Source organism: Heptranchias perlo, chromosome 27 (genome assembly GCF_035084215.1).
Source record: "Heptranchias perlo isolate sHepPer1 chromosome 27, sHepPer1.hap1, whole genome shotgun sequence".
NCBI classification, from domain to species: domain Eukaryota; kingdom Metazoa; phylum Chordata; class Chondrichthyes; order Hexanchiformes; family Hexanchidae; genus Heptranchias; species Heptranchias perlo.
Genome location: NC_090351.1, coordinates 36432637 through 36456688, shown reverse-complemented (window position 1 = coordinate 36456688; position 24052 = coordinate 36432637). Strand labels below are relative to the sequence as shown.

General features: G+C 43.9%; 1 protein-coding gene across 1 annotated transcript in view; it reads right to left on the bottom strand.

Annotated features, from left to right (window-relative positions):
• The window catches only part of tmcc2 (transmembrane and coiled-coil domain family 2), a 200572-nt gene extending 194718 nt beyond the window's left edge, over positions 1–5854 (bottom strand). The window contains exon 1 of the mRNA XM_068007666.1: positions 5403–5854. Within this exon, the coding sequence (XP_067863767.1) occupies positions 5403–5579 (177 nt within the window). The 5' untranslated portion in view covers positions 5580–5854. The remainder of the gene's footprint in view (positions 1–5402) is intronic.
• Positions 5855–24052: the final 18198 nt, after the last annotated feature.

Here is a 24052-nt window from a genome sequence, read left to right as displayed (position 1 = left end):
CTAAAATAAAAACAAGCTGACATGATAGGTACAGCAACAAATTGGGATGAGGAAGAGCACTGCTCAATATAGCTGAAAATTAACAGAAACTCTATTCCTCTCATAACCATTCTCTTTATAAGTGCTAAAACTAGCTCAAATTAAACCTGAAAGTAATATAATGAATATTTATCCTTTGTTACATTTTCCAGAGCTACTTTTGCTGCATGCTCGTGCCAATTCCTCACTGACGACAAGGCCTGGGAGCTATACTTCTGACTCCAGTCAAATAATTCCAAATTTCAGGTATGCTTACTATCACTCTCATTGTTCAAGTGTTTTCTGAGAGCTTTTGTTATGCAATGAAGCCAGAATATGTAGCCAATTTATTATTTTTAAATACTTAAGCTACTGTGCTTCTAAACACGCCAAAAAAATCTTCAATTTTCCTAAAGTAGATTTTGACACAAAAGTTAAAATAAGTGCACGCATTGTGAACCACACCTAAAAATAGTGTATCCAGCAGCAAGCAGGGTTAAACATTTGGACAACTCAACTGAAACAGGACAGTTCAGAGTTATGAACCCAATCAACTGAGTCTTGGCCACATCCCTGTCCAAATTTAACACCTACATCTGTAGCTGTCTGACTCACTGAATGATGCTGCAATTGTGTAACCTCACTGCCTGTACTTTGAAAAGAAAATATTCCAAACTTTTGATTCTTAAGAGCATAAGAATGTAAGAACACAGATCGTTAAGCTATCCAGCCAGCTTAGTTATCCAGGACCTCATTCAATCATTTTTCATCTACCCAAAATCCATATCTTCCTTTGTTAAGTCAGAGATTGATCAAATTCATTTTTGAAAGCTCCAGCTGAGGCAGAGTCCACTGCACTAAGCGATGAGTCTATTTCACAAGTCAATGACTAAGCATTAAGATTTTGTCAATTCACAGCCTCTTGAAGTTACATTTCAAGCACCAGTATGTGGAAGGACAATTCTAAAATTTAAACACACCTAAATTCTGGCCGTTTTAGATATTTTATTCAGATCAAGTGTTGGTTGCTCCACTTTCTCAATAAGTTGGGACATGATGAGTGTTGCTGATGAGTGGGCTTACAATTATCTCATCAAGAGATCAACACACCTACACCGCCCACTTCTGCAACAATGGTTGAGAGCTCCTGGAAGCAAACATTGTGCAGGACTCATGCTCTGCAGTCCTAGAAGTACAATCAGAGCCTTTTAAGTGCCCACAAACAAACTAGACATAGTAGATTGAGGCAGTAGATTGAGAAGGATCTAGATAAAGTAAATGAAGAAAAAGTGTTCCCACTGGCGGAGGGGTCGCGAACCAGAGGACACACGTTTAAGGTGATTGGCAAAAGAACCAAAGGCAACATGAGGAAAAACATTTTTACGCAGCGAGTGGTTAGAATCTGGAATGCACTATCTGAAAGGGTGGTGGAAGCAGGGTCAATTGTGGCTTTCAAAAAGGAATCAGATAGGTACCTGAAGGAGAAAAATTTGTAGGGTCATGGGGAAAGAGCAGGGATTGCTGGATTGATCTTGCAGAGAGTTGGCGCAGGCTTGTTGGGCCGAATGGCCTCCTTCTGTGCCGTAACCATTCTATGATTCTAGTCGCTGAATATTATTTCAGAGTTGTGCCAAAACTGTTCTGCACCATTTATTTCATTTACTTCAACTGTCATTTTTCCTCCATTATCCGACCCTTCATCTCCCTCCCCTCTTGAAGGAAAGATCCCAGTTCCACACCCATCAGAATCTCACCCAAGGAACCATTCTTCACATCTGAGCAAATACAGTGAGTTTGGCAGGTTATTCAAAATCCAGCTAGATAGTGAGGAGCAGGAACGCTGGCTGATTTTCTTCCCTCTCTACCTGGAGCACTCAAGCCAACTGCACACCCCATCTGCTATCCTGGCTGAGATGAGTTAAATCAGCATACCGGGAATTAAATCTGGGACCCTCTGGACCATATGCATTGGTACTACACCGCATAGGCGTAACCACTGAGGGAAGATAGGGGCACGTTTCTCACAATTTATTGGTACAAGTTATTCTCCCTGTTTTCACATAATCCAAAGCCCAGAATTGCCTCCAATATCCCCCCAACTTTCTGTATGTAGCTATGCCTTTGCTACATCAGGCAGTGCCTTCATCTACTAGGCCATCAAGAGAGATCTAATCCTCATTTTTAATTTCTCATGGGAGAAGAGGGAAGCTTGGGTATTTTTTTTCCATTTAAGCTTCAAGTAGCTAAGCATCAAGGTCAGAAAACAATTACGCAGAGGCCAGGGGAAATCAAAACTCCTCTCACAATGTCTGAGGTTAGGCCCAGGTGAAGTAAGATTGGATCAGAATGAGTCAGTTGAGGAAAAGAGGGAGCAAGCTGAATAAGAAACTTCATCACTATTAAGCAAGAAATGCATCATAAAGCATGGCCAACTACGGAACAACTTCATTGTATGACTAATGAGAAGGCACAGAATCCAGACCTGCCAAATGACAACTCATCTGATGCAAGTCACTTGGTTCTTGTTTAAAAACCGACTCTCTGTGTGTTTGTAGGTGTATATAGGTTCACTGCAATGACCAATCCTCACTATCCATGTCACAACTCAAGAACAGGCACTTGGGAGATATGCGCGACAGCCAGCACCAACCAGAATAAGTCTGCATCTTCAAGAAAGAAGCACAAAAAAGGCATAGTTGAAAGAAAATAACAGAACATAAAAATTTAACCTATTTCTGAAAGCTCTGAGGTTCATGCCAATAATTCCAAGTTGCAGATCTCAGCCAATCCATCGGAGGGGAAAACCAGAGAAGAGATCATTTCCCCAAGGGGAAGGGCAGGGGTGGGGGGGGCGGGAGATATTATATGCGAATCATTCCAGATTGTTGTTGCACATTTCGCAGCAGATGATTACAAAGCTGAAAACATGCTGCCTACCTCTCTTGTCATCTGGGAATGTCAGAGGGAAGGGGCTAGGGAAAGGGAGAACTTCAATATTTGGGCAGAAAGGTAAATGAGTAGCAGTTCACTTAAATCACCCACAGAAACAATTTGCTTTGGCATCATGTTACAATGCATCACATACCGTTTTAAAAACAAAATAAATTGATTATATGAAATATTACTGCACTACATAAGGTTTTGCACTCAAACACATTGCATTGCAACCCCCTTAAACTTAGAATTTGTCTTCATTACCAAAACACTATAAAGTGAACTAATCCACTGTTATACCATGCCATGGAAAGTGTAGATGAATTGTGGATATGGTGATGGAGGTGATGATTCACCCAGGTGCCAAGTTTTCAATTTTAACTTTGACACTGTCAGGGGCTGGCCGGGAAGGTGGGGGGGGGGGGGGGGGACACAAACCAAGGACAAACACTTTTACACAGAGAATGAAGGTCAATAGTCAGGCAAAGTGGATGGCACACGGAGACTATAGGAGGTGACACGCAGGAGAAATAATGAAATAAATTACTAAATAGATTTTACGTTGGTTGAGTTATTCTGGGCCAGAGGTCCTATATTCACAATCATCCATGCAGCAAGAATATTAATTTGCACATAAAAAAAATTAGTTTAAACTGGAGGTGTGGCATATTTGAGAGTTAATTTTTTTTCCCTTGGGAGAAGCTCAAGTTTGGGACACAGCAATATAATACCAGTATGTATTATTCATGGTAAATTAAAAACATGGTTTAAAATGACAAGGTATTTATTTCCAATATATCACTGAGTTACTCAATCTTCCTTTCTCATGGAAATAAGAACATTCTGCTCAATGTCATGTGCTGCACGAGCCTCTATTTGTAAAAATACACTGCAGTACGTGCTTCTATTAATGAGCAATGGGAGCACAGGGAGGCAATAACTAGAGTGCAGTGACTGGCCATTGGTGAATTACAAAACAGTAATAAAATTGAGAGGTTCTAACAATGTCATGAACCACAAAATTGAAACGTGACCAATTTATTTTCACAACTCCAAGGCTGGATTGGTGTTTTAAACTGTCAACTACTTATTATCTGTAACATTTAGAGGATAGTGAATCTGCAATATTTATAATAAACAGAAAGTATCGAAGGCAACTTGATTCTTGCAGCTTTGATTTTCGCCCCATCCTCTGCTGAAAACTCTGCTCCTGGAGTATAATTCCAATTCGATACCTAGCTTAAGTGGCCATTCTTTATGTGTGAGTTGAGCCGGAAAGTGTATGCAGGCTATTTGGCTGTGCAGCATATCACAGTTCAGCCCAACATTGTCCTCAACCAACATCCCCACACCCACTTTCCAACAGGACTTACTGGATAGTGACTAGGACTGGGAGCCTTAGTTTGAGTTTCCACTTCCCTGGCACAGAGGCAGTGGCCAATTGCCCCACCCATATCACTGCCCAGCTGAAATTAACAGCACAGATCAGCATATTCACTTCGGTTCAATCAAAGAATATTACTTTTTGCAATATGCATGATACAAATTTAATTTCAATACTGAATTACACACAGTCTGCATCTTTCACTGGACCACCTGTGATCCCAATTGTTTACATCAGCAGAAGTAATAATTCATCAGTGCCCAATTACTTGACCATACATTTCAATTCCAAAAATGCACATTGAAAATGCCCAGTCAGTAACTCACATCATTTGACCCACAAAATAGCCAACAAGCTGCATTATAAACTACGAACCAGTAACAACTTAGGCAGACTGCAAATGGACAGAGATGCATTCAATGCCCCCGATCCACCCTTGAGTCCAAGACAATATCTCCTTTAAAAACAAATCTGAAATCAAAAGAAACACGTGTACTCTTCGCCTTAAATCTGGTTGTAATTCATATTAACCCCACCCCCAGCAATATTGCTTTCCTATAATGCCATACGATGCATGGCAAAACTAACAAGCAATAACATCAAGACAAGGAGTTAGATCAGATTTGTTTTTAAAGGAGATATTGTCTTGGACTCAAGGGTGGATCGGGGGCATTGAATGCATCTCTGTCCATTTGCAGTCTGCCTAAGTTGTTACTGGTTCGTAGTTTATAATGCAGCTTGTTGGCTATTTTGTGGGTCAAATGATGTGAGTTACTGACTGGGCATTTTCAATGTGCATTTTTGGAATTGAAATGTGCATTTTTGGAATTGAAAAGTTTTAAAACAACTTGCATTTCTGTAGCACCATTAACATAGTAAAACGTCCCAAGGCGCTTCACAGGAACGTTTTCAAACAAAAATTTCAACACCCGAAGCCACGTAATGAGATATTAGGGCAGGTGACCAAAAGCTTGGTCAAAGAGGTAGGGGTTTTTAAATAAATCCTGTAATAGTAGGTGTGCATTTTTGTTTTGGGCAGGAAGAAAAAAGCTATTGTTTACGGTACCTTCAAGTCTTGAGTTTTGTTGTTGCGGGATGATGAAGGCAGAGAGTGCGATGGGCAGGCAGCATCTGGAGGAGCAGCAGCATCACCTTGCTGTCTATTCGCAGCATCAGCACCAGCTCCCGATTTCACCCCATGCTCCTCATCCTGGGGCAGCTCATCGGACTGACACTGCTTCATCTGCAAAAAGGGTGTGGGGAGGATGGGGGTGGTGGGAAGTGGGATCTTGCTGTGTATATATATATATTTTTTTAAAACTATCTCCCACCTCCTCTCTCCTCACCCCCCACCCCCCCCCCCCAAAAAAACCCTTATTAATTATTATCAATGACTTAAAAAATTACTCTTCCAGGGGTCCATCCAATTAAATCGTCGAAGTTTACAGGAAGAACACATCTTAAATTACAAAGAAAAATTATATTTACAAGATTTTGGCGCTTGAGGTAAATTTTAATCTTCTCTCTCATGGCGACACCGCCTTTTAATCTTCCCCCTCCCACGCCCCCCCCCCAAAAAAAAACAAAAATCGCCTCCTGATTTTACCTCAGCAGCTAAAATGCATAACACTTTACTTCATGAATTTACTCATTCTGTTAACTTAAATAACCACAGACAATATATATATATTTTTTTTTAACCGCCATCGCCGAGCCCCCCCCGACGAGCCGCTGCCTCACTGAGGGAAACAGCCATCGAAGGAGAAGGGGGGGGGGGAGGGGGAGGGGGAAAGAAGCACCGCCCCCTTGCGCCGCCAACCAAACCTTTCCGACAGCCCGGAAGTGACGATAGAAGATGATTGACACCGAGAGCGACCAATAGCAAGCGTCGTCGATGGGGAGGGGGCGGGAGGCTTCGGTGTGGGCGGGTCTTGTGGGACCACTTTCAAGTTAGGTTGTAGATGTGGGCTCATTTGTATATAGAGAGGGAGGCTGAAGGATTTTTTTTCTCTTTCTCTGTTAGAGCTCCTCTGCATAATACTGGTAGTTTAGTGCTATTGCTGTCTTTATTATATATAAGAAAAAGTGTGTGGGAATCTATGGGGTGTGTTCCACCTCTCCTCCTTTAAGATGCTCCTTAAAACCTACCTCTTTGACCAAGCTTTTGGTCACCTGCCCTAATATCTCCTTCGGTGGCTCAGTATCGAATTTTGTTTGATGATCGCTCCTGTGAAGCGCCTTGGGGCGTTTTACTACCTTAAAGGCGCTATATAAATGAAAGTTGTTGTTTGCGACGTAGCGAAACGTCTCAAAGTGCTGAACGTGACAGACGTCAGACAGAGCAAGAGTGGGAGAGTTGACCAAAAGTGCGGTTGCAAAAATAGGTTCTGAGCTTTTAAAGCCAGCAAGGCAAAGCGGTTTTAGGAGGTAATTCTAGAGAATTGTGCATAGATGGTTGAAAGCTCCGCCACCAAGTGGCTAACACCCTAGGAAATGCACAGGAAGCCATAGTAGGAGGATATTACAGTTGGAGGAGTTTGCAGGAATAGGATAGTTTAGTACAGGGCAATGCCACTAAGGGATTTACAATTGAAAACAAAATTCCCTCCATAAGCCCCTTTGCCTTATTATTTCTTTTTCCACTTTTAAAAGAATGAACCTCCATTTATAGAGCATCCTCAGGAAATCTCAAAGTACTTGACAGTCAATTAGTTACTTTTGAAGTATAGTCACTGTTGTGATGTAGCGGAATGCAGTAGTTAATTTGCACACAGTCAGCTCCTACTAACAGGAATGAGTTGATGACCAGATAATCTGTTTTATTAATGTTGGTGGTTGAGAGATAAACACTGGCCACTTCTCTTCAAATAGTACCATGGGATCTTTTACATCCACGTAAGTTTAATGCCTCATTTGAAAAATAGCGCCTCTGACGGTATATCACTCTGTCAACACTGCACTGACGTGTCAACCTGGATTATGTGCTCAAATCTCTGGAGTGAGTCTTGAACTCGTGAAATCTGACTCAGTGATAAACTTTGACTATGCCAAGCCTGATATTTGGCCTTTTCAAAGCCCGTCTTTCCAACTGGCTTTCCATCCACTTTCCTAATTCTTGTACTACCACAAGTTCTGTTCTCCCCTATTTGTTTTATTACGAAAGAACTTGAATTTATATAGCACTTTTTCATAACCTCGGGATGTCCTTAAGTACCTCGCAGCGAACAAAATTACTTTTTTTGATGTTAATCGTTTTTGTGCAGGAAAACGTGACAGACAATTTGCACACAGCAAAGTCCCTCAGTGACCAGTTAATCTGTTTTGGTGCAGGGATAAATGTTGGCCAGGATATTAGGAAAACTCTATTCTTCAGGTAGTGCCACAGGATCTTTAGTTGTCCACCTGAACAGACAGGTGGGCCCCAGTTTACTATTTCATCTGAAAGACAATACACTGACAGTACAGAAAGCCTGTATTATGTGCTCAAGACCTGGACTGGGGTTTGAATCCAGGACTTTATGACTCAACTGAATTAAGCTGATGCTACATTAAAGGCACAATGCAACGTCAAGTTGTTGTTGTCGCTGTGCTGAAGCTGGGACATTTTTTATTCATTCTTGGACATGGGCAATGCTGGCGAGGCTACATTTATTGCCAGTGCCTATTTACCCTGAGATGGCGGGGGTGGGCCTTCTTGAACCGCTGTAGTCCTTATTGTGATGGTGCCCCCACAATGTTGTTACGTAGGGAATTACAGGACATTAACCCTGCGACAATGAAGGAATGGTGATGTATGTGCTGGGGTATGTTTCCACAGCCCCTCCTCTAGTATCCTGCCCAAATGGCAGTTCTTCGTCCTAGCACAGAGATGATGATGCTAAGTTTTGCACCCCATAACTGCGTCTCAAGCTGTTTGCGGAAAAACCCAATTTGACAGGAATTGGTTGAGCATTGGGTAAAGGATAGGGAGTGAAACCTTGATTTATTTGGATGATATAAAACATGAGGGTGAAAATGGAGTAGTTCATCATTGTCATGTTAAAATGTTATGCCCTTAAAATGCAGATGTGAGTTACTGTTGAAATAACTACACCTGGAGATTGGCTGATTTTATTCAATCTTTTTTTAAAATAGAACCTTTTCACCTCCTGTACAGAAAGACTTTGTTATGGTTCCATGGTTACTGGCAGCTCTCCTTGCGCAAGTGGCCATCATAGATGTGTGAGCCTAGTCATCGACTGTCGGTTGGCTGTTCCACCATAAGGTGCCTCACAGCCAAGCAGGATCCTCTCCTCACACAAGCATTACTTCCCAGTCGGATTCACCGGATAATGATCAGGAGTGGGAACTGCTGTGTTTTTTTTTCCCCTCTCTCCTTGGCTCAGGTGCCCTGAGGCCAATCGTGGTATCTCCACTGTCACTCCAATTGCTGTTAGTTGGCTCATCGTACACCAGCGAATCAAACATGGTACAGCTCAGTTCCATGCATTCAGCACTCAAGCCATCAGTGGGTGTTTGTTGGAGGTTGGGGGGGGGAACACGGTTGAAAATGTTGTTGTTTATATTACAGTACTACAATTGTTAAACAATATCATAATGTGATTTACTATGGAGTTTAGGAGGTTCCTCTGTCTGAGCCAGTTCCCATGGCATGTGATGCTTCTAAGCATCCACACACCCTCCCTAAACCTATCAACTTTGGCAATTATTACAATCACACATATAATTTTTTTAAAAAGCAAGTGATAAAAATACATTTTAAAATGGAGGAGAAAAATACGAAACAAACACATTTATACTATCAAGGAGACAAATACCATGTGCTGTAAAATGTTTTAGTAAAACATAATAAACGAGCAGAAAGGGGCACCAGAGGCAAAATCTCCAGCAATGTGTTTTGATGGGTTTGTCATCGTAGAAATGGTGTCATGTGGGGTGAAAGAACTTAGAGTGGATTTATTTGAATAGTCTCTGAGGATGAATTAAATTATTATCTTGTGGGCATTCATTAATATAGCCACAAAGAGGATTAAAATAACTTTCGAATCGGAATGTTTTAAGTGAGGGTGAGGTAATGGCATGCAGCAGTTGTGTAGGTATTCTAGGTATAGGTATTTGTGTTCCCGTCTTCTTGTTTTTCTCCCAGCTTTTGTGTTGTTTTATGGACTGATGTGTTTTTGTGTTTATTACAACTGTAATTGTATTTTTCAAAAGCATTCTGTTGTGTGCTATATCCTATTTTCTAATGCTCTCCTCTCCTCTCCTGAAACCGCTAACTCAAACTGGGGTCAGCAGGTTATCTTGCCTAATAGCCTGTTCCTCATATGTCAGTCTTGATAGTGAGTTTTGGCAGGCTATTTAACTGCCAGGAGTGAGATGGAGGGAGGGCAGGAGATAAATGGTGAATTTAAAGTAGAGCCTAATCATGTCATGAACAAAGCCCATAGCTCTGTGCTTTACACTGGTCAACTTAATATCTGTAACCTATATTTTTTTTGCTTTGCAGCCTCTTTCACTTTCTAACCTAACTTGAGAAATTTAAATATGTATGTATATATATATATATATACATTTGTTCTTGGGATGTGGGCGATACATGTTTTATTGCCGATCACTAGTTGCTTTGAGGGCCTTAAGAGTTAACTACATCATGTGGGATTGGTGTCATATGTAGGCCAGATCAGGTAAGGTGACAGTTTCTCTTCCCTGAGGGACATTAGTGAACTGGTCAGGTTTTTACAATAATCCAACCAATTTCATGATCATTTGTTGAATTCACTTTCACAACTTGCCGTGGTGAGATTTGAACTCACAACCTGTGGGTTGCTCGTCCAATAAAAAAGACTTGCATTTATATTGCGCCTTTCACGACCTCAGGACGTCCCAACATTTTTTTTTAAGTGTAGGAAATGCAGCAGCCAATTTGCACACAGCAAGGTCCCACAAACAGCAATGTGATAATGACCAGCTAAGCTGTTTTTAGTGATGTTGGTTGAGGGATAAATATTGGCCAGGAGACCGGGAAGAACTCCCCTTCTCTTCTTCAAACAGTGCCATGGGATCTTTTATGTCCACCTGAGGAGACACACTGGGCCTCAGTTTAATGTCTCATCTGAAAGACGGCACCTCCAACAGTGCAGCAGTCCCTCAATACTGCACTGAAGCGTCAGCCTGGATTAAGTGCTCAAGTCACTGGAGTGGGACTTGGTTCTGAAGAGAAAGTGCTACCACTGAGCCACGGAACACTGTAGATAGGTGGGCTGGATGGACCAAAAGTCTCCTCCAGCTTGAAGCTGTTGCCATGTTACTATAATTTCACATTAAACTAGTAACTAGTATTCTGAGGGGCGTGGTGTAAGAAATGGGAAAACAAACTGTTCCAGCACAGGGTGCTCTAATGAGGTTATGGTTAATGCTTATTATTGCAACAGACTAAAAGATGATTAATTCCACATCTAACTTATGGTCCCTGACTTGGGAGTGCTGGATTGGGTAATGACCAAGCATATCCTTCACCTTGATGAGCATAAAAATGCACCAGAAATAAACATTTATATTAACAAAGCAAAAAATAAGCACCCTCATTAATAAACACCTAGGTTAAGATCAACTGTGCCATTGTTTGTTTGATGTCCACAGATCCCTGAAGGTAGCAGGACAGGTAGATAAGGTGGTTAAGAAGGCATACGGGATACTTTCTTTTATTAGCCGAGGCATAGAATATAAGAGCAGGGAGGTTATGATAGTACTGTATAAAACACTAGTTAGGCCGCAGCTAGAGTACTGCGTACAGTTCTGGTCACCACATTACAGGAAAGATGTGATTGCACTAGCGAGGGTACAGTGGAGATTTACGAGGATGTTGCCAGGACTGGACAATTTTAGCTATGAGGAAAGATCGGTTAAGCTTGTAGTGCTGAAGACTTGTGCTCCAGAACTAGCTGCGCCTCTAGCCAAGCTGTTCCAGTACAGCTCCAACGCTGGCATCTACCCGACAATGTGGAAAATAGCCCAGATATGTCCTGCCCACAAAAACCAGGAAAAATTCAATTCGGCCAATTACTGCCCCATCAGTATACTCTCAATCATCAGCAAAGTGATGGAAGGTGTCGTCGACAGTGCTATCAAGCGGCACATACTCACCAATAACCTGCTCACCGATGTTCAGTTTGGGTTCCGCCAGGACCACTCGGCTCCAGACCTCATTACAGCCTTGGTCCAAACATGGGCAAAAGAGCTGAATTCCAGATGTTTTTTTTTATTCGTTCATGGGATCTGGGCGTCGCTGGTGAGGCCAGCATTTATTGCCCATCCCTAATTGCCCTCGAGAAGGTGGTGGTGAGCCGCCTTCTTGAACCGCTGCAGTCCGTGTGGTGACGGTTCTCCCACAGTGCTGTTAGGAAGGGAGTTCCAGGATTTTGACCCAGTGACAATGAAGGAACGGCGATATATTTCCAAGTCGGGATGGTGTGTGACTTGGAGGGGAACGTGCAGGTGGTGTTGTTCCCATGCGCCTGCTGCTCTTGTCCTTCTAGGTGGTAGAGGTTGCGGGTTTGGGAGGTGCTGTCGAAGAAGCCTTGGCGAGTTGCTGCAGTGCATCCTGTGGATGGTACACACTGCAGCCACAGTGCGCCGGTGGTGAAGGGAGTGAATGTTTAGGGTGGTGGATGGGGTGCCAATCAAGCGGGCTGCTTTATCTTGGATGGTGTCGAGCTTCTTGAGTGTTGTTGGAGCTGCACTCATCCAAGCAAGTGGAGAGTATTCCATCACACTCCTGACTTGTGCCTTGTAGATGGTGGAAAGGCTTTGGGGAGTCAGGAGGTGAGTCACTCGCCGCAGAATACCCAGCCTCTGACCTGCTCTCGTAGCCACAGTATTTATATGGCTGGCCCAGTTAAGTTTCTGGTCAATGGTGACCCCCAGGATGTTGATGGTGGGGGATTCGGCGATGGTAATACCGTTGAATGTCAAGGGGAGGTGGTTAGACTCTCTCTTGTTGGAAATGGTCATTGCCTGGCACTTGTCTGGCGCGAATGTTACTTGCCACTTATGAGCCCAAGCCTGGATGTTGTCCAGGTCTTGCTGCATGCGGGCTCGGACTGCTTCATTATTTGAGGGGTTGCGAATGGAACTGAACACTGTGCAGTCATCAGCGAACATCCCCATTTCTGACCTTATGATGGAGGGAAGGTCATTGATGAAGCAGCTGAAGATGGTTGGGCCTAGGACACTGCCCTGAGGAACTCCTGCAGCAATGTCCTGGGGCTGAGAAGATTGGCCTCCAACAACCACTACCATCTTCCTTTGTGCTAGGTATGACACCAGCCACTGGAGAGTTTTCCCCCTGATTCCCATTGACTTCAATTTTACTGGGGCTCCTTGGTGCCACACTCGGTCAAATGCTGCCTTGATGTCAAGGGCAGTCACTCTCACCTCACCTCTGGAATTCAGCTCTTTTGTCCATGTTTGGACCAAGGCTGTAATGAGGTCTGGAGCCGAGTGGTCCTGTGAGATGAGAGTGACTGCCCTTGACATCAAGGCAGCATTTGACCGAGTGTGGCACCAAGGAGCCCTAGTAAAATTGAAGTCAATGGGAATCAGGAGGAAAACTCTCCACTGGCTGGAGTCATACCTAACACAAAGGAAGATGGTAGTGGTTGTTGGAGGCCAATCATCTCAGCCCCAGGACATTGCTGCAGGAGTTCCTCAGGGCAGTATCCTGGGACCAACCATTTTCAGCAATGACCATCGCCGAATCCACCACCATCAACATCCTGGGGGTCACCATTGACCAGAAACTTAACTGGACCAGCCACATAAATACTGTGGCTACAAGAGCAGGTCAGAGGCTGGGTATTTTGTGACGAGTGACTCACCTCCTGACTCCCCAAAGCCTTTCCACCATCTACAAGGCCTAAGTCAGGAGCGTGATGGAATACTCTCCACTTGCCTGGATGAGTGCAGCTCCAACAACTCTCAAGAAGCTCGACACCATCCAGGACAAAGCAGCCCACTTTATTGGCACCCCATCCACCACCCGAAACATTCACTCCCTTCACCACCGTTGCACCGTGGCTGCAGTGTGTACCATCCACAGGATGCACTGCAGCAACTCGTCAAGGCTTCTTCAACAGCACCTCCCAAACCTGTGACCTCTACCACCTGGAAGGACAAGGGCGGCAGGCACATGGGAACAACACCACCTGCACGTTCCCCTCCAAGTCACACACCATCCCGACTTGGAAATATATCGCCGTTCCTTCATCGGTCACTGGGTCAAAATCCTGGAACTCCCGACCGAACATGACTGTGGGAGAACCTTCACTACACGGACTGCAGCGGTTCAAGAAGCCACCTTCTCAAGGACAATTAGGGATGGCCAATAAATGCTGGCCTTGCCAGCGACGCCCACATCCCATGAACAAATAAAAAAAAGTGCTGGGGTTGTTTTCTTTGGAATAGAGGAGGCTGAGGGGATATTTAATTGAGGTGTTTAAAATTATGAGGGGCCTAGATAGAGTGGATAGGAAGGACCTATTTCCCTTAGCAGAGAGGTCAATAACCAGGGGGGCATTGATTTATTGTAATTGGTAGAAGGATTAGAGGGGAGTTGAGGAGAATTTTTTTCACCCAGAGTGTGGTGGGGGTCTGGAACTCACTGCCTGAGAGGGTGGTAGAGGCAGAAACCCTCATCACATTTAAAAAGCACGTGGATGTGCACTCGAAGTGCCGTGACCTACAGGGCTACGGACCAAGAGCTGGAAACTGGGATTAGGCTGGATGGCTCTTTCTCGGCCGGCGCAGACAAGATGGGCTGAATGGCCTCCTTCTGTGCCATAAATTTCTATGATTCTATAAAATCAAAATAGGTCTTTCACCAGACATAGACAGTATTGAAATAAAAACAAAATTGCTCAAAACACACAGCAGATTGACCTGATTCTGATCGAAGGAAAGGTTAAAGTTCAAAGTGTAACCTATCCTCAGAACTAGGTGATAAAAAAGCACAGTTGTTTTTACTTCAACAAAATATTTTAATGGTACAGTTTCCAAAGTTGGCTCGCATTATTGAAGAATGTCTTGCGAGGGACGTTTAGTTTCTCTGTGACTTCTGGACTTGTGTATCAATTTTTAATTGGATTTGCTGAGTTTTTAAAAACTCAGCAAAGAAAAGATGGGCAGGTCTTTAATAATTAATTTCATTTCATTTTCCTTTCCTTTGTAATTACACATTGAAATAGAATCCATGGAGCTGCTACTCAGTTCAGTCCAAAGATTATTTCCTTGCTGTCTCTTCTTTCTGAAAAGGAGCTGAAATGTCATTTTCAGGGCCGCTGTTTCACGATGACTGAATAAGTTGAATTCCATTTTTATTACATGGGATTCAGGGATTTTTACCAGTACTTTGATATTTATGATTCCATCAATTATTCTGTGAAAACTGTAAATCAGTGACTTCAGTCATTTTAAATCAAATTCTTAAAATCAAAAGAATTACATAGGATTGACAGCACAGAAACAAGCCTTTCGGTCCAACTGGTTTATGCTCCACACGAGCCTCCTCCCACTCTACTTCATCTCACCCCATCTGCATATCCTTCTATTCCTTTTTCCCTCATACATTTATCCAGCTTCTCCTTAAAGGCATCTATGTTGTTCTTCTCAACTACTCCATGTGGCAGCAAGTTCCACATTAAAAAAGTTTCCTCTGAATTGTTTATTGGATTTATTAGTAACTAGCTTATATATATTTCGATGTGCACTTGAAGTGCCATAACCTACAAGACTACGGACCAAGAGCTGGAAAGTGGGACGAGGCTGGATAGCTCTTTTTCGGCCAGCATACACATGATGGGCCGAATGACCTCCTTCTGTGTGATTCTATGATTTATGGCCCCTAGTTTTGGATTCCCCCACAAGTGGAAACATTCTCTCCACCCTTCAGAATTTTAAATACCTCTATGAGGTCGCCCCTCAGCCTTCCCTTTTCCAAACAAAGGAGCCCCAGCCTGCTCAGTTTTTCCTGATAGTTATAACCTCTCAGTTCTGGTGTCATCCTTGTAAATCTTTTTTGCACCTTCTCCAGTGCCGCCACATCCTTTTTGTAATATGGAGACCAGAACTGTACACAGTACTCTAACCGCAAAATTTTCGGACTTTGCGTTCCCAGTGGGAAGCCTGTACTTTTACGCGCCGACGTTAAACCCGGAAATAAAGCCGGGTTGCGGTCGCGACCCAAAAAACAACTATTTTCAACTCCCACCCGCCCCCAACCCACCCATTCTTGGGGTTTAAAATCACCCCCCAAGTGTGGTCTAACCAAGGTTCTATACAAGTTTAACATAACATCCCTGCTTTTCAATTCTATTCCTCTAGAAATAACCCCAGTGATTGGTTTGCATTTTTTATGACTTTATTAACCTGCATCGCTACTTTTAATGATTTGTGTATCTGTACCCCCAGATCCCTTTGCTCCTCTACCCCATTTAGACTCTTATTTTCCAAGGTGTATGTGACCTCCTTATTCCTCCCACCAAAATGCACCACGTCACACTTAACTATATTAGAATCATAGAATCATAGAAGTTTACAACATGGAAACAGGCCCTTCGGCCCAACATGTCCATGTCGCCCAGTTTATACCACTAAGCTAGTCCCAATTGCCTGCACTTGGCCCATATCCCTCTATACCCATCTTACCCATGTAACTGTCCAAATGCTTTTTAAAAGACAAAATTGTACCCGCCTCTACTACTGCCTCTGGCAGCTCGTTCCAGACACTCACCACCCTTTGAGTGAAAAAATTGCCCCTCTGGACCCTTTTGTATCTCTCCCCTCTCACCTTAAATCTATGCCCCCTCGTTATAGACTCCCCTACCTTTGGGAAAAGATTTTGACTATCTACCTTATCTATGCCCCTCATTATTTTATAGACTTCTATAAGATCACCCCTTAACCTCCTACTCTCCAGGGAAAAAAGTCCCAGTCTATCTAACCTCTCCCTATAAGTCAAACCATCAAGTCCCGGTAGCATCCTAGTAAATCTTTTCTGCACTCTTCCTAGTTTAATAATATCCTTTCTATAGTAGGGTGACCAGAACTGTACACAGTATTCCAAGTGTGGCCTTACTAATGTCTTGTACAACTTTTCACATCGTTCACCTCCGAAAGCTTGTGAATTTAAAATAAAATTGCTGGACTATAACTTGGTGTTGTAAAATTGTTTACAATTGTACAACTTCAACAAGACATCCCAACTCCTGTATTCAATGTTCTGACTAATGAAACCAAGCATGCCGAATGCCTTCTTCACCACCCTATCCACCTGTGACTCCACTTTCAAGGAGCTATGAACCTGTACTCCTAGATCTCTTTGTTCTATAACTCTCCCCAACGCCCTACCATTAACGGAGTTGGTCCTGGTCTGATTCGATCTACCAAAATGCATCACCTCACATTTATCTAAATTAAACTCCATCTGCCATTCATCGGCCCACTGGCCCAATTTATCAAAATCCTGTTGCAATCCTAGATAACCTTCTTCACTGTCCACAATGCCACCAATCTTGGTGTCATCTGCAAACTTACTAACCATTCCTCCTAAATTCTCATCCAAATCATTAATATAAATAACAAATAACAGCGGACCCAGCACCGATCCCTGAGGCACACCGCTGGTCACAGGCCTCCAGTCTGAAAAACAACCCTCTACAACCACCCTCTGTCTTCTGTCGTCAAGCCAATTTTGTATCCAATTGGCTACCTCACCTTGGATCCCGTGAGATTTAACCTTACGTAACAACCTACCATGCGGTACCATTTGCTATTTTCACGCCCATTCTGCAAGTTTATTAATGTCTTCTTGTATTTTGTCGCAGTCTTCCTCAGTATTAACCAAAGCCCGCAAGAAAAACATCAAGATACTGGAAATGCCAGAATTCCTGTCACTCCGATGACTCATGTTGGGATATGGCTGCAAAGATGCCAAAAGCCTCCGCAGGCGCCCAATCTTTACATATGACCCTTGATGGTGAGTTTTAGCAAGTTATTTGCATTACATCCGAGAAAAGAAAATTTATCTCTTTAAAAGAAAGTAAAAAGCAAAAAATACTGCAGAAGCTGGGTTTGTGAAACAAAAGCAGAAAAAGTTGGAAGCGCACAGCAGGTCAGTCAGCACATTTGGAGACAACAGGCAAGTTTACATCTCCCATACAAATCCTTCTTCAGAACTGAAAAATGAGAAGCAGGCAGGCGTATTAATACAATTAGTAAAAGGGAGATAGGAAATATATCAGACAAAACCAGAGAGGAATGATGAAAATGATCAGCTCAGTCAGGTAACGAACAGAAGCATTAAGTCATCAAAGAAACAAATAGCACAGGAAGAGGGAGGTTTGGGAAATGCGAGAAAATGGAAAATGTGGATTGCCAATCCTCTAGGATTGTCCTGGAGTCTCCCGGGAATTAAAGATTAATCTCCTGGACGCTGCTGCAATCAACCCGGGGGGAAAAAAAATCATGGGGCCTTAAAATTGGTGTGTTTTTAATATTTTCTTTGAATATTTTTGTTTATTAGTTACAAAAATATTTGAATGGAGGAAGAAAAGCCATTTGACTGGGCAGGGGAGGGTTGGAAGCGGGCGGCCATGTGATGAAACCCAGAGGAATACGTCCAACCAGAGTTAGCTACCCTAGGTCAGATATAAAATTAAAACAGGTTCGAAAATAAGAATATAGCCAAAGTCCAAAGTTGCTAAAGCAATTGCTCAGACCAGAGCACCTGGGAGAAAGATGAGACATTGTTCTTGAGCTTCATGGGAACAGTGTTTCTAGGCCAATGACCAGGAGGTCAGAATGGGAATAGAAGAGGTGGTTAAAGTGATGAGCCACAGGTGGCTCACAGTTGCAGACAGAATGGAGGTGTTCGGCAAAGCGGCCACCTAACCTGTGTTTGGTTCCCCCAATGTAGAGGAGACCACACCATGAGCAGCGAATACAGTATGCTAGATTAGAAGTACACGGAAATTGCTGTCTCACGCGGAAGGAATGTTTGAGTCCTGGACGACTGTGTGGGAGGAGGTGAATGTGCAGATGTTGCACCTCCTGTATTTACACAGGTAGGTGCCAGGGGAATGGTAGCTGGGTTTAGGGAGTTGGAGGAGTGAACCAGGGTTCTGCGGAGAAAAGTGAAAAGACAGTGGAGGGGAGGGGTGGTGGAGATGTGTTTGTTAGTGTGATCGTGTTGTAGGTGGTGGAAATGGCCGGAGAATGATCTGGTGAATGCAGAGGCTGGTGGGGTAGGAGGTGAGGACCAAAGGGGCTCTGTTATGGTTGTGGGAGGAGGGAGAGGGGGTCACGACAGATGTACAGGAAGTGGAACAGACCCAGTCAATGCCCCTGTCTCCCCTTCCCCTTTATCTGATTGCATTAAGGTGCCTGACCACCTCTTTAGTTTTCAGTTCTGAAGAAGGGTCTGCACTCAAAATATGCACTTGTCTGGGTCTCCGCAAAGATGCTGTCTGAACTGCTGTGTATTTCCAGCATTGTCCATTTTTGTAAAATTTTATCTCTCTCTGTCTGCTGGGAGTCAGTGATGCAGGGTCAAAGGATATAGTTTTTTTTTAAAAGGTCCCCCGTTTTCTTCCCTCCACTCCTGAAGATGCTGAGTCACAAGATAATTATGGATGATGAAGGCCATTTGGCCCATCCTATTGCATCCATCCAAAAAGACAAAATCTCCCCGCAATTACCCAGACATCTGATCCCTAGCAAAAAATTATTTCAATCTCATTGTAAGGATGGAGTTACTTATTGGAATATTTTAGGAAAGAAATAGAACTTCCATTATGCTGTAAAATTGTATGTTTAATGAAACATTTTGTATCTTAATTAAATATGATTTTTTACTCTTTCAAAAAGTTTATGATTCTCAAGATCAAAAGCAAAATACTGCGGAAGCTGGAAATCTGAAATAAAAACAGAAACTGTTGGAGAAGCTCAGCAAGTGAGGCAGCGTCTGTGGAGAAAGAAACAGAGTTAACGTTTCAGGTCGAAGACCTTTCGTCGGAACTGGAAGATATTAAAGAGTTAAAGTTTTGAAGCAAATACAGAGCCAGGGAAAGGGGGGAGGGAAGGAAAGAACAAAAGGGATGGTCTCTGATAGGGTGGAGGGGCAGGAGTGATTAAATGACAAAAGGGATGATGGTGCAAGGCAAGGAGGATGGCAATGGGACAGGTTAAGAAACAAAAGATGGGTCTAGAGGAGCTGTAAATGGCAACAGCAGAACCATAACCAGCAGCTGCAGTCCATTAAATAAAACATAATGAAAAAAAAAATGGGAGCAGTGGTTATGATCTGAAGTTATTGAAATCAATGTTGAGTCCGGAAGGTTGTAAAGTGCCTCAAAGAAAGATGAGGTGCTGTTCCTCGAGCTTCCATTGAGCTTCATTGGAACAGTGTAAGAGGCCGGGGACAAAGAGGTCAGAGTGGGAGTGGGAAAGGTCATTAAAATGGCAAGTGACCGGCAGGTCAGGGTCACGCTTGCGGACAGAGTGGAGGCGTTCAGCAAAGCGATTACCCAATCTGCGTTTGGTCTCCCCAGTGTAGAGGAGACCACATTGCGAGCAGCGAATACAGTATATTAAATTGAAGGAAGTACAAGTAAATCGCTGTTTCACATGGAAGGAGTGTTTGGGGCCCTGGACGGTGAGAAGGGAGGAGGTGAAAGGGCAGGTGTTGCATCTCCTGTGCTCTTTTTTTTCATTCATTCATGGGATGTGGGCATTGCTGGCAAGGCCAGCATTTATTGCCCATCCCTAATTGCCCTTGAGAAGGTGGTGGTGAGCCGCCTTCTTGAACCGCTGCAGTCCACATGGTGAAGGTTCTCCCACAGTGCTGCTAGGAAGGGAGTTCCAGGATTTTGACCCAGCGACGATGAAGGAACAGTGATATATTTCCAAGTCGGGATGGTGTGTGACTTGGAGGGGGACGTGCAGGTGGTGTTGTTTCCATGTGCCTGCTGCTCTTGTCCTTCTAGGTGGTTGAGGTCACGGGTTTGGGAGGTGCTGTCGAAGAAGCCTTGGCGAGTTGCTGCAGTGCATCCTGTGGATGGTACACACTGCAGCCACTGTGCGCCGGTAGTGAAGGGAGTGAATATTTAGGGTAGCGGATGGGGTGCCAATCAAGCGGGTTGCTTTGTCCTGGATGGTGGAGAGCTTCTTGAGTGTTGTTGGAGCTGCACTCATCCAGGCAAGTGGAGAGTATTCCATCACATTCCTGACTTGTGCCTTGTAGATGGCGGAAAGTCTTTGGGGAGTCAGGAGGTGAGTCACTCACCGCAGAATACCCAACCTCTGACCTACTCTTGTAGCCACAGTATTTATATGGCTGGTCCAGTTAAGTTTCTGGTCAATGGTGACCGCCAGGATGTTGATAGTGGGGGATTTGGCAATGGTAATGTCATTGAATGTCAAGGGGAGGTGGTTAGACTCTCTCTTGTTGGAGATGGTCATTGCCTGGCACTTGTCTGGCGCGAATGTTACTTGCCACCTATCAGCCCAAGCCTGGATGTTGTCCAGGTCTTGCAGCACGCGGGCTCGGACTGCTTCATTATCTGAGGGGTTGTGAATGGAACTGAACACTGTGCAATCATCAGCGAACATCCCCATTTCTGACCTTATGATGGAGGGACGGTCATTGATGAAGCAGCTGAAAATGGTTGGGCCTAGGACACTGCTCGCACAGGAAGGTGCCGTGGGGAGAAGAGCAGGTGTTGGGGGTGATGGAAGAGTGGACCAGGGTGTTGTGGAGGGAGGGAGCTGATGCTTCTCAAAATGTTTCTTTACCCCTAATTTCTTTGCCCGTCTGTATCACTCCTTGCCCCATGTCAAGCACTGAGCTGTGGCCAAGAAGGTAGCAGAGTCTCAGTTTCAAACTTCTGTCAATGATACTAACTTAACTAACTCCACTAGTTTTTCTTTCCACCCCCTTGCTTCTAATCCTTGATCCATGTGGACCTTCTGGACTGGTTTCGATCAGCTGAAGGGTGGGGGGGGGGAGGGTCGGAGAGGAATTTTCCAGGGGTTTTTTCCCTCTTGGGTTTTTCTCGGTGTTTGTTTTGCCTCTCCCAGGAGATTACATGGGGGGGGTGGTGGAGGGGTGCAGTGCGGTGGGGGGTATGTTCGTATGTTTGTAATCTGTAATGGTGTGACCATGATTGGAATTCACAGGCATGAACCAACAGTGACAGAAAAATAGGAATTACTGTCTTTAGTTTTATAGAGTTTCATGGCACTAAAGTTTAAAATGGAGGCTGCTCTTTTCACTAAGTACAAAATGGTGGTCCAGAGACACTCTCTGCATGGTCGTTTTTTTTTTATCAATTAGCTGATAAAGGACTCTCTTTTATGGCATGTAGCATGTTTGAATTGTTAGTGGATGCAGCTTTTGTTAGACAGATATGTAATTCTTCGTTTTGGTTGCGTGTGGAAAAAGTGGAAAAGGCAGAAATGATGTACAACTGTTCCAGGCCATTATCTCATTGCTGACAAGTGTTTGAAGACTGTTTTGTTTGCTTCACTGCTTCTACTGGGATTAAATAAAAAAATCCCAAGAATTCAGTGCCCAGAGAAAACTTGGTGTGAAGGCCAAGAAAAAAAATGAGATTCTTAGCTGTCCCAGTTCATCGGACAACACAGAATTATCTGGTGCCGATGATGAATTAGTTCTTAGACAGACAGATTTGCTTTACTATAACATTTTATCACATCTCTTCGAAACATCTGGAAGTGTTTCATGACAGATTACTTTGAAATGCGCAGTTGCTGTTGTTAAGCCGGCAAACGTGGCAGCTGTGCCCGTCTTCAGAAGTGCCATTGGGATTTTTAACATCCATCACAAGCAGCAGGGCAGGCAGACAGGGCCTCAGTTTAACATCTCACCCAAAGGACAGAACCTCCGACAATGCAGCACTCCCTCAGTACTGCACTGGAGTGTCAGCCTCGATGCAAATGTTCAAATCCTGGAACGGGGCTCAAATCACGACGTTCTGACTCAGAGGCGAGAGTGCTACCAACTGGAAACAAACTCCAGCAGATGCTGGAACCCTCTTCCAGGAATGCCCACCTCGAAGAAGTCATGCTCTTCTCTCCGTCGTGATTTTTTTTGTTTGCCTCTTTTACCCTGTGCGATCTTCGTTGCAATCTGTTTCCCTTCTTGTGTTTGAGCATGTGTTCGAATCTTCTTTGGGTTCTGACGAAAGGCCACTAGACCTGAAACGTTAACCCTACTGATGCTGAGCGTTTCCAGCATTTGCTCTGTTTGTTTCCGCTACTAACTGAGCCAAGCCGATATCAGTTTTTAGCATTGGTTCACCGCAAGCTGCTCTGGTTGACTGAATTAACAGCAGTTTTGGCAGAAATCTGGGAGCAGTTTGCTTACAACAAAAGCAACAACTTGCATTTACATAGCTCCTTTAATGTAGTAAAACGTCCCAAGGCGCTTCACAGGAGCGATTATCAAACAAAATTTGACACCGAGCCACATAAGGAGATGTTAGGACAGGTGACCAAAAGCGTGGTCAAAGAGGCCAGGTTTTAAGGAGCGCCTTAAAGGAGGAGAGAGAAGCGGAGAGGTTTAGGGAGGGAATTCCAGAGCTTCGGACATGGGCAGCTGAAGGCGCGGCCGCCAATGGTTGGACGATGAAAATTGGGGATGTGCAAAAGGCAAGAATTGAAGGAGCGCAGAGATCTCGGAGGGTTGGTAGGGCTGCAGGAGGTTACAGATTTATAATCTGTTGGCTCAGGAATGGCGGTGCATAGGATGGTGAAACCTGAAAGAGTAAAACAAGAATATGCTGAAGGCTGAGAATGTGTCTTCTTCAGATAAAAAGAAAGAACTGCAAATGCTGGAAACCTGAAATAAAAACAGAAAATGTTGGCAATATGAAGCAAGCTTGACAAAAAATATATATTAATGTTAGCACATGACAAAAGGGTCAGCATCTGAAACTTTAACCAATGTCTTCTCTTTCCAGACGCTGACACACCTGTTGGATACTTCCAGCATTTTCTGTGCCTTTTCTTTCATTCGGTTTTCTCCCATGTTAACCTGTAGAGGGCAGCTGGTGCTGAACTGTGGTTCCACAAGTGTTGACACCCTTCAACCTGTGACCCTTCTACACATGGACATTGAGTGTTAGCAACCTCTTCAAATGCGGGGACATCGCAGCTGAGCGTCTCTGCGTCTCAAGTTGCTTTTTTTTTCAAAGCAGTTGGGTTTGCGGGCATTCTAATTTATAAACCTCTTCCATGGAGTCCTGCAGCCATCCGTTGCATGAAAGCAGACGTACTGGGATGATATGACAACGACAGCAAGTTAACGCCCGCGGGATATTTGACCGGGGGAGGATTACAACTGAGTCTGTCCGCAGCTGACAACCACACAAGTCCACTTGGCATGAGTGGTCCCTACATTGCAATAAGCAGCAAGAACCTCGTTTGGAGAAACTAAAGCTAACAGTCACTGCCCTATTTTCAGATAATTGGGCAGTGCACTTAACTCAGAGACATCTGGGCAGCTGCAGCCCAGTTTATTTCGATTTACTGTGTCCCCCTCTATATATCATTCTCTTTGAAGGTGTGCATTTATGATGGGTGACAAACTGGCTGCTTCATGGCATGTCTGGTGTGGTAAAACGCTTCATAATTGCTCTTCCT